The 10,932-nt window shown below is 35.7% G+C and overlaps 2 protein-coding genes across 2 annotated transcripts; both read left to right on the forward strand.

Annotated features, from left to right (window-relative positions):
- The first annotated feature begins 769 nt into the window (after nt 1-769).
- LOC110732969 (glycogen synthase kinase-3 homolog MsK-3-like) lies at nt 770-5,437 on the forward strand. The gene is made up of 13 exons (XM_021912960.1): nt 770-992; nt 1,949-2,116; nt 2,213-2,305; nt 2,389-2,448; nt 2,574-2,846; nt 2,931-3,005; nt 3,108-3,164; nt 3,293-3,433; nt 3,527-3,577; nt 4,224-4,319; nt 4,402-4,485; nt 4,695-4,797; nt 4,912-5,437. The coding sequence occupies exons 2-13, from the start codon at nt 2,015-2,017 to the stop codon at nt 4,992-4,994; spliced, it is 1,218 nt and encodes a 405-aa protein (XP_021768652.1). The 5' UTR covers nt 770-992; nt 1,949-2,014; the 3' UTR covers nt 4,995-5,437.
- Nucleotides 5,438-6,784: 1,347 nt separating this feature from the next.
- On the forward strand, nt 6,785-9,965 carry LOC110732970 (polygalacturonase At1g48100-like). Its single transcript, XM_021912961.1, has 6 exons — nt 6,785-8,092; nt 8,194-8,361; nt 8,579-8,623; nt 8,736-8,943; nt 9,037-9,118; nt 9,207-9,965. The coding sequence occupies exons 1-6, from the start codon at nt 7,679-7,681 to the stop codon at nt 9,709-9,711; spliced, it is 1,422 nt and encodes a 473-aa protein (XP_021768653.1). The 5' UTR covers nt 6,785-7,678; the 3' UTR covers nt 9,712-9,965.
- Nucleotides 9,966-10,932: the final 967 nt, after the last annotated feature.

Consider the following 10,932-nt stretch of genomic DNA (forward strand, 5'->3'; position numbering starts at 1 on the left):
ATGACACATTCATAAATGACAAACTTTTAAATAAAACGGATGTTCAGTAATATTTACTGAACATCTGTTATAAAGTAACAATAAAATGTGCAAAAGTTACAATACAATGCACAAAAGTTACTCTGACATATATAAGAGTTATTTATGCTTCATTGATAAATTTGACAAAAGTGACACTAAATTTGACAAAAGTGACACTAAATCTGACAAAAGTGTACCCGATGTACAGTAAATTACTGAAAATCGGGTGTATACAAAAGTTCTCCTTCATAAATTTAAGTGTGAAATAGACAAAAGTGACACTAAATTTGACAAAAGTGACACTAAATCTGACAAAAGTTAACCCGATGTACAGTAAATTACTGAAAACCGGGTGTATACAAAAGTTTTCCTTCATAAATTTAAGTGTGAAATAGATAAAAAAAAACACAAAAATAAATTGTGTTGTGTGACTTGTGCTATGCTAAGTTAAGAGTATGTTACTGTATTGGTCTTGTTACAAAAAAATAGTACAGTTAAGCTCAAGTATTTGAAGGCACAGATTGATGAAGTGATGATAGTCCAATGACCAAAGAAAACAATATGTTTGAATAGTTTGTATAGTTATGGTTAAGAAAAGTAAGAAAAAACGGAAAAAGTAATCCAAAATAGGGAAATAATAAAAGCAAAGGGGCCATTCAAGTTTGAATGGTCAAAAAGGAGGAGAGAGACTAATGACTATGTCTATTGCAATTACAATTTACAATTTATAATAAATGATTAAATTTTGTAATTGGGTGAAGAATTGCTGAATCAAAGAGAGAGAAACAGAAAGAGTGTATTGATTATTGAATACAGACTTTCTCCCTTTGACTGTCACCAAACCCCATAACACAAGCTTCATCTTCTTCTTTCAAAACCCATTTTATAAGTCTTCTTCATTCTCCTCCTCTCTCCATTTTTTTTTTCTCTCATTTTCCAGCAACCTGTTTTCCATCTTCCCGCCTTTACTGGTATGTCATTTTGCTCTGTGATTTTTCTCCCCTTGTTCTCTAGTGATTTTTCTCCTTTTTTTTTTTCCTGGGTTTTTAATCATCGATTCACATGTTTTTTTTTCTTTTTTTCCACTCTATCTCTTTTAATTTGTGTTTCCTTTCAATAATTTGATCATCCGGATGTTATTCTTTTACATGAATTATTATTTTGCAATTAGGGTTACCCTACTGAATTTGGGCGACTTTCCTTTTTGCCGTCTGTTTTGTGTATAGCAAGTTGTTAATCCATCCTTTTTTCTTTAGTTCTGTCTTTTCCTAATATATTTTTTGCCAGGATCTCTGTTTTTTTTTTTTGTTTCAGAAGAACAACTAGGTTCTGAAAACAAAAAAAAAAGTACAAATTTCAAGTTTGTATCTTTTCTTGTAGTTAGAATTAGTGATTCGTTTAGTTTTTGTGATCTGGGAAAGTTTAATCATTCTTTGTCAAATTTCAACAAAGACCCATTGCACCAATGCACTAAAGTTCTGGTTTTTATTACTCCCTATATTATAAAATATCCCCCTCTTAATTAATGCACTTAATTGTTTTTATATGGTTCAATAAACTTAAAGGCGCATATTTTGAGGTGCTCTTTTGAAAAAATGTTCAATGGCTTGCTTAAAAATGGTACCTTTTATTTAACGATTAATTTTCCGGCGGATGTGGATCTTGTATTAGCAGCTCTTTGGGTACAAGTACAGAGTAATTAATTATTGATTATGTTAAAAAGACAAAAGTTTTCTGCAAATCGAGGAAACTGACCCTGGTAATAATTTGTTGATGATTTGAAGTTATCTTATGTTTATCCATCATCAAGGTTGGAAGTTGCCAGAGCACTTCACACTTTTGTCTTTTCCATAGCAGTTATATGTTTATTGATGGCTTAATGAGCAAGGGTCTTACCATTTCTTTGATATCTATTTTCTTGCAACAGATTGTTATTTGTCTTTGGTTTTATTGTGTGCAAACGCTTGGTGGCTTCTCCTTCTTTCTGATTTAGATGGCTTCGGGGGGTATTCCTCCCACTTCCGGACTTAGAGAACGCGGTGGCATCGCCGGTGCCATTGATGGGATGAATGACATGAAAATTAGAGATGATAAGGTAATTATCTACTTTTGATCCCCTGTATCGTGTATCCTTCGCTTCTTTCCGTCGCTTGATGCTTATTTATGGGAATGCTTGCCTCGGTCTTTTTAGGAAATGGAAACTGCTGTTGTTGATGGTAATGGTACAGAGACCGGTCATATAATTGTCACCACCATTGGTGGTAAAAATGGACAAGATAAGCAGGTAATATGGGATTGCCATGTACATTGTAGTTATTCTGTTGTAAAATATGTGCTCTTGTTTGATTTATGCCTTTGTGTTTTCAGACAGTGAGTTACATGGCTGAACGTATTGTCGGACAAGGATCCTTTGGAGTAGTGTTTCAGGTAAACTTGGCAATGACTGATTTAAAGCTTTTATCTTTTGTTTACAAAGGCAAATAATCAACATTCTTTTACACTTGAAGCCACCCTGGATAACATTACTAATATACTAATGTTGGGATGTCTAGGCAAGGTGCTTGGAGTCAGGTGAAACTGTGGCTATAAAGAAAGTCCTTCAGGACAAGAGATACAAAAATCGTGAGCTGCAAACAATGCGTCTTTTGGATCATCCCAATGTTACCTCTTTGAAGCATTGTTTCTTTTCCACAACTGGGAAGGATGAGCTCTATCTTAATCTGGTGCTTGAGTTTGTCCCTGAAACTGTTCATCGTGTCATCAGACACTACAACAAGATTAATCAGAGAATGCCATTGATATATGTAAAGCTGTACACATACCAGGTATCTGTAGTCCGAGGGTTTGATTTTAAAGTATATAAGATACTTAAAGCGTATAATTCTAACAATCGCTTTTACTGACACCAGATCTGTCGGGCATTGGCCTACCTTCATGGGACTATTGGAGTATGCCATAGAGACATTAAGCCTCAAAACCTACTGGTAATGGTCTTTGAAAGGTTTTCCATTTGATATTTTCGATTTAATTGCTGTAGAAATCAATTTTTTCTATTGTGAATCTCATATCATGTTTTATCGATTCAGGTCAATCCGCATACACACCAATTAAAGATTTGCGACTTTGGAAGTGCTAAAGTCTTGGTTCGTCCTCGTTTTCATGTTCTAACATTTTGTGTTGTTAATTGTCTTTGTCAGAGTGTCAGCTTCATTGCTGTTGATACTATTTTTTCTTTATTGGCTGTAAGACCATATTTTTATCTTAATGGCAGGTGAAAGGAGAGCCAAATATATCTTATATATGCTCCAGATACTATCGTGCACCAGAACTGATATTTGGAGCAACTGAGTACACAGCAGCAATTGACATTTGGTCTGCTGGCTGTGTTCTTGCTGAGCTGCTGCTTGGACAAGTATGTTTTTGACTTCAATGGTTTTAGTTGAGTTTGTGAGACTATGCTGCTTCATACATCATAACCATGGTCTGTGTATGCTTGCTTTTGCAGCCTTTATTCCCTGGTGAGAGTGGAGTTGATCAGCTTGTGGAGATTATTAAGGTGATTGCCATAAATCTTCAATTTTCTGTGATGTGTTTCCATGATTCTTTATGTGAAGATGTTGGAATTTTTTCTATGTGATTGCCATCAAAATGCTTCCCAAATTAAGTAGGATTTCAGGCATTGCATATTGGATGGTTGTGGCTTGAATTTGCTTGCTAATAATTGTAAATACAGAAAGATACTGCATTTTAATTCTCTTTTGACTCTAAAACTTGCGTAATAATATATGCAATAGTAGGTTAAATTGATACTGTCTCACATTCAATTAGCAAGGTACTAATAATAATTGAGTAATAATTCCTTAAATTTTATGTGGCACTCCCACTTTCTTTTGTGGTAGAACATGTGAGTGAATGAGATGCTATAAATCAATGGGTTTCAAAATCATCAGTACATTCACTGGTTACTTTCCACTTGCACGCATTTACAGGAAGTAGTTTGGTGCATACATAAGTTGCATGCTTGTGCAAAGTAGCAAAAGCTGAAGTTGGGTATGGAGTAAATGAAATCCAGAAGCTTATTGCTAAAATTTGTCTTAGTCTTTGCTCCCGGCTCTGGGGTTTTAACAACCCAATGTCCTGTTTTTTATCTTGGCTATACATGTTGATATTTAACTCTACTTTCTCTTCTTTTACCAATGTAGGTTTTGGGTACCCCTACAAGGGAAGAAATAAAATGTATGAATCCCAATTACACAGAATTTAAGTTCCCTCAAATTAAAGCTCACCCATGGCACAAGGTATGCCGGTCTTCTATCTGCTATTCCTTTAACCTTTACTGTGTGACCTAGCTAATCTTGGCACTTACTCTTTTAAATTCAGATCTTCCACAAGCGAATGCCTCCTGAGGCTGTGGATCTTGTCTCAAGACTTCTGCAATATTCCCCAAACCTTCGATGCACAGCTGTGAGTATCCAAGTGCTATTTTCTTCTATGATAGTATTTGTTAGCCTAGTGAATGTCTGTTTTTAATCATTAATGTAATAATGTCTGTTTTTAATCATTAATGTAATAATGTCTGTTTTTAATCATAGCTTTCCATCAGTTCCATCTGCATGTTGCTGGATTTGGATTTCACTAATCTGTGGTACCTTTTATTTTCTGTCTTAATGCAGTTGGATGCTTTGACTCATCCGTTCTTTGATGAGCTACGTGATCCAAATACTCGCTTGCCCAATGGACGGGCCCTACCCCCACTCTTCAATTTTAAGGCTCATGGTATAGTCTCTTTGCTAGACCCCCTCACCTTCCCCAGAAGTTTTATTTTGCTCTTTTTTTAGTTCTTCTCTCTTCCTTGAGTGCTTGCTTACGCATTTTTCTGCTATTTACCAGAACTAAAAGGAGTTCCAACAGAAACTTTGGTGAGGCTTATTCCAGATCATGCTAGAAAGCAATGTGCTTTTCTTGGATCATGATGTGGTACATGATCATGCTCAGAAGAGGTGCTTCATGGAGAACTATTTCAGCTGTTTTGAAGTAGATAAGCTATATGCATATTCAAGGGAGGATCTTTGGAGGTTATATTATTTCTATTAACATTATGTTCTCTGCTAACATGCTCTGATTAAGTTGATAATATTGCCGTAATATGTTGTTGCTCATGGAAGCGCGTTGTGAAGGTTCTGTTTATTGTACCCAGAACCTGATAGGCGATGAACCATTGTCTGTAGATGTAACTGTAGGTTGTAACTATGTATCGAATTAAATGATCATTTTATTCTTTCATATGGTTCACTTTGTTATGTGACTCCAAGTGAGGATGAGAGACGCTGCATTGCTGTAGCTGTTGTGCTTTACAAATTTTATTTTTATTATTGGTGCTACTCTAATGGGTGATGAAAACCCTATTGCTCATTTACTTTCCCTTTTTCTCACCCTCAGAGAATTATACTTGGAATTTACCACTCAATTAATCTGTGAAATTATTTAGGCTTGAAACAGAGCCATCAAATAGAAATTGTGGCTGTATGTTCTTGCCATGCTGATAATGTTTTGTACTTTACTCGGTTACTCCTGCAATGTACAATCAGTGCTGTAATCATATGGTTTGTCAGATACGGGTTGTGTTTGTCTAAAATTACGGTTAGCTTGTTTGTGTGGGTCAACAACTGGATTATTTGCTCTGAATGGAATTTACCTACAACTTTGGGATGTTTCAAATACATATACTGATAGATATGCTACAGTATTAAATTTTGAAAGTTACTTTTATCCGAAATACTCGACTATACTTTTGAATGAAGTAGGAGAAATACTGGTACATGGTTTTGGTTTTCATCCAGGAATAGGATGTTCTCATTTGAAGCAAATAAAACTATGATTTACTAATTTTCTGCAAGGGTAATGTGGCCTCCTTTGTTTTGCACCAAAGACAGTTTGCTACATTCTCAGCTGGTTCTGATTTGGTTGCTTATGCTGGATAGTCTGCTTAGTATGGCATATGATTTTGTTGAGAATCTATGAGAACGTACTCAATAATAATTATGCATTAGTTTTAAAATTTTACCGAGGGTCTGTTCTCATACATTTATTTTCAGTTCAGTTCAGCTCAGCTCATAATTTCCTTCTCTTATAAAATATTCAGTTCAGCTCAGTTTAGTTTAGCTGAGTTCGGTATATGAGAACAGGCCCTGAGTTTGAGTTGGTTTTCGGTGAGTACATAAAGATATTGTTCATATCAATGTAATTGAAACGAGGAAATTAGTTAAAATTTCAGAGATCAGGTAAAGCCAGCTGATAACTGTTTTGTCAAAGATTAAGGGTTGCAAATCCCTTGGAAGACAATCTTGTTTGTCAAGGAAGAAAATGCGGCAGAAAAAAGTTATAAAGGCGTTGTGAACTTGTGAAGTAGTGTATAAATGTATAATGGTACTTTGAGGATAATATCAGTATAGAGAACCCAAAGAATCTGCAATTGCTGCTTTTGGTTTTGAAATGAGGGTAGAATGAAGAGAGGACCAATCCCAATTGACTTCTTTAAGCCACTTTGGTGCGGTCCTCCTGCAGATAGGCATACCGCGAATGTATATCCAAATCCAAAATGCTTTCTTCCTAGGTCTACCAACAAGGCAATGTTATTTTCACCCAAGTACGTACTACTCTTTCATCTTATTAGTTCTTGATGTCTGTGTCCTGTAGTTGACACTTGTGTGGTTTATTGAGTTTCCATTTTTGACAGTTTAGATTTTATCATCTGACACAAGAATAGGACAACTATGTTACTCGGACACTTGATTCATCATTGTAAAAGAATTCAAGAACTATGAAATTAACAGAGTGAAACTCAAGAGTAGCATAGGAGAAGAGGTAAGGAAGTGGAACATATAGTTTGGTATGTTTAAAAATATGTATATAGTACGAGGTGAGAAGAATATATTCTAAGGAATCTAAACAGAGTGACAAGGAAAATCACCAATTGAGGCAAATGTAAGAAGGTTCTCCAAAGAAAAAAAGTAAAAAAGAAAAAAGTATGGGTTAATTAAAATATTTACTGAAATAGTAAGCAGCTGTAAACCCAGAAATGGGAAGTTGTGGACCAGTACACTCACTATGAGAGGGTAATGGGAATGGCTTGGGGGTGGGTAATGGGGTATAACATGGGAGCTCTTTTCTTTTTTCTTTTTTTTTTTAAAAATCAAAATTCTCACAAATACCTTGTTAATTTCGTAAATTCTGTTTTTTGTTTTAAATTTTTGTATTCCTTAACCGTCGACTCTGCAACATCTTCCACTCACTCTCAAAAGCAAGCATGCTTCCTCACAATTTAAAAGGTCGGTTTTTGTGGCTTTTTTATATTCATTCTTCCCACTAACCTTAACCTTAACCTTGTGTTTTTCTTCACAAACTAACTTACCCACATTTTTTGTTTCTATATATATACACATTATACATACGCTGTATGTAGTAACAACATACATGCTTATATTTGGTGCTTCTCAGCCTTTCACGTATTCTGTGTCTTTTCTTCTTTTCACCCAATTACACTCTCCAACTTGCCTTCTTCTCTCTTTTTTAGCAACCACGTACTTGCCGAAACTTCAGCCAATTTCCTTTGTTGTTGTTGTTGTTCTAACTAACTGCATTTTACTTAGTTTTTTTGATGGGGAAATTCCATCTGACATTGCTATTTCTACATACTCTTTTTGCCATCAATGCATGCCTTTTTCCTGCCTCCCATGCTAGACACCATAGACACACTTACAAACGACACAAGCATGGACATTATATTTCTCCCCCTGATTCCGGAATATCCTTGCCCCCTTCTTCTCAGCCTAATAACCCTTCAGCAGATCCTCCTGCCTATGCTCCTCGCGGTGTTTTTGATGTTAGGAGTTTTGGAGCCGTAGGGGATGGTGTTTCTGATGATACGGAGGCCTTTAAGGCGGCTTGGGATGCTGCTTGTAGTAGTACTGATAATTCCGACTCTACTGCATTACATGCTCCTAGTGGCCATACCTTCATGATTCAATCTACCATCTTCTCTGGCCCTTGTCAAACTGACATTATTTTTCAGGTACTTTTTTTTTACTCTCTTCAACTTTAACGAAAATATTGTACTGCTTGAATCATTCTCCTTTTCCTAATGTGGAAGTATTTGCTTATTATGGCAAACAGATTGATGGGTCAGTTGTGCCACCGGATGGGCCTGAGCAGTGGCCAAAGAACACTAGTAAGCATCAGTGGTTAGTGTTCTACAAAGTTGGAGGGATGTCACTCCAAGGGGGAGGCCGTATTGATGGAAGGGGAGGAAAATGGTGGGAGCTCCCCTGCAAGCCTCACAGGGTAAAATAACCACCCTTGCTCCATGTGAATATGTGCAATACTACTTTAGAACTAATCAACCAAACTTTTTAAAAGTACTTGTATTATAGTGTCTATTATAGTGTCTGTATTAGACATTTAACGTATGATTAAGGCTTTGATTGATTGATATTAGACATTTAACGTTACTCTTAAACTTTTCTTTGGCTTTGACACACTGTTTCTTATGTTTTTATAGGGACCTAATGGAACCACACTGCCTGGTCCTTGTGATAGTCCTATCGTAAGCATCTTATTTGAATCTTTTGAGAAAACTATAAGCACTGTCTGATTGGAGGACTATATCTTTGTTGTTTGGAGCTTTTACTATATTAATTATCTTTTATATGATGCAGGCCATCAGATTCTTTGAGAGTTCCAACTTGACAGTCAAAGGACTCCAAATCCAAAATAGTCCACAATTCCACTTCAGATTTGATGTTTGCCACAATGTCCACATAGAGTCAATTCACATAACATCTCCGGCTTTAAGTCCTAACACTGATGGAATTCATATTGAAAATACCAACAATGTCCAGATTTATAACTCCTTCATTTCCAATGGTTAGTCAGTCTCTTAGCACAAGATATAGTTTTCCTCCATCTTTTATTTCTTCATAATTGTAGAGTTGTCATACATGTTATTCCTCTATGCAGGCGATGACTGTGTCTCAATTGGCTCTGGTTGCTTCGATGTAGACATCAGAAACATCACCTGTGGACATGGTCATGGAATCAGGTATGCTTGCCTCAATTATTAATCTCTTAATTTAGTTGCAGGTATTAATTAGGATATTGTAAGAATATTTGTTCTTGGTTGGAATTAGTATTGGAAGCTTGGGGAACCACAATTCAAGGGCATGTGTACACAATGTGACTGTGAGAGACTCGCTGATGAGAGAAACCAGCAATGGAGTGAGGATCAAGACTTGGCAAGGAGGGTCAGGTGCTGTCTCAGGGGTGACATTTGATAACATACGAATGGACTCTGTGAGGAACCCCATCATAATTGACCAGTACTATTGCTCCGGAAAAGGTTGCAACAACCAAACCTCGGCTGTCTTAGTGACTGACATTGTTTATTCCAGTCTGAAGGGCACGTATGATGTTAGGAGCCCTCCTATGCACTTTGGTTGCAGTGACGCAGTCCCTTGCTCCAACATTACCTTGTCAGATATTGAGCTACTCCCAGCTGTTGGGGAAATGGTGTTGGACCCCTTCTGTTGGAACGCTTATGGAAGCTTAGAGTCTCTCACTATTCCTCCCGTATTCTGCTTGCAAGAGGGTATCCCGCCTCAACCTATCTTGGAAAGTAGTATTGATCATTGTTGAGTTTATCAGCATCTAGTATACAATGTATATACATTTGTATAAGAATTGATTTGGTGTACGTGTCAATTGAGGTGCGGCCGAGTTTCTATTCAAGGAGAAGCATATTTAAGTCTTCTCCTGCTGTAATAGTATTACAGGTTTTCTAGTATGCAATGTCAATTTGAAGGCTTTAATCTCATTTTTATGTTCTGTTCTTTGTATTATCATGCATTCATGCAATTGTATGGGTATGTTGTTCTAATTTGATCATGTTTTCAAAATATAGCTTTTAAGCTTAAAGTAATTTTATATTGTCATAAAGTACTCATTTCTATATCGTCATCTTCTATTACACCTCTATTCTTATAAATTGTTGATTTCACTATTTTAGTGGAAAATAAAGAACGGATAATATGGGTATTTTCACCTTTATTTAAGGTTTACTAAAAAAAAATTTAAAAATATTGATAGGCTTACTAGCCAAACTTTTAAAATTACATTCAAACAACGAAAATTCTTCCATTAAACTTTCTATTCAAATTACATACATAATTTTAAAAATACATATACATTCAATAAAATAGTAATGAATACATTTAGTAAGCAAGCTTGTTAGCCAGTTAGGTAGTTTGGTATAGGGGTGTAGGCGACTCAGTTAATTATTAGTTATTACAATAGTTGATTGAGGAATTCACTATATATTGATCCTAACAATTAGGCTAGGATATACTCCGTAATATTTAAAAGGAAATAACAACGTTAATTTATCATCGCCATTTGTTTGATACCGTAGATTATATAAAGTACATAGAAATTCCATGATAAGAGTATTAACTTTAACTACCGTAGTGTACTAAACTAAAACTACTTATGTTAATTTGTATGCAAAGGATGGTCCAGTTTATAGTCTTTGACTAGCTAGTCATTGTATATAGAGTCATTATTATGTATCGATATACGTGAGTATGTTTCTGAAGTGAAAATCAAATCATCCTCAAATACTGTTTCATGATACGTTAATATTAAAATGATTAATCACCTCCGAAAGTTTAAATAAAGTGCACTCAACTTCTAATCACTCACTACGAGTAGTAGTGTAGTACTATTTTAATCAAATGGGAGTATAATATGAGAAAAGTGTGGCGCAAATTTGCTTAAACTGAAAAGGAGGTTAATAATAAAGCGGTCGTGACTCGCGAACGATAGTGTGCACAATCAGAGTTTCACTTTGTTGGGGTTCTA

Source organism: Chenopodium quinoa, unplaced genomic scaffold (assembly GCF_001683475.1).
Source record: "Chenopodium quinoa cultivar QQ74 unplaced genomic scaffold, ASM168347v1, whole genome shotgun sequence".
Lineage (NCBI taxonomy): Eukaryota > Viridiplantae > Streptophyta > Magnoliopsida > Caryophyllales > Amaranthaceae > Chenopodium > Chenopodium quinoa.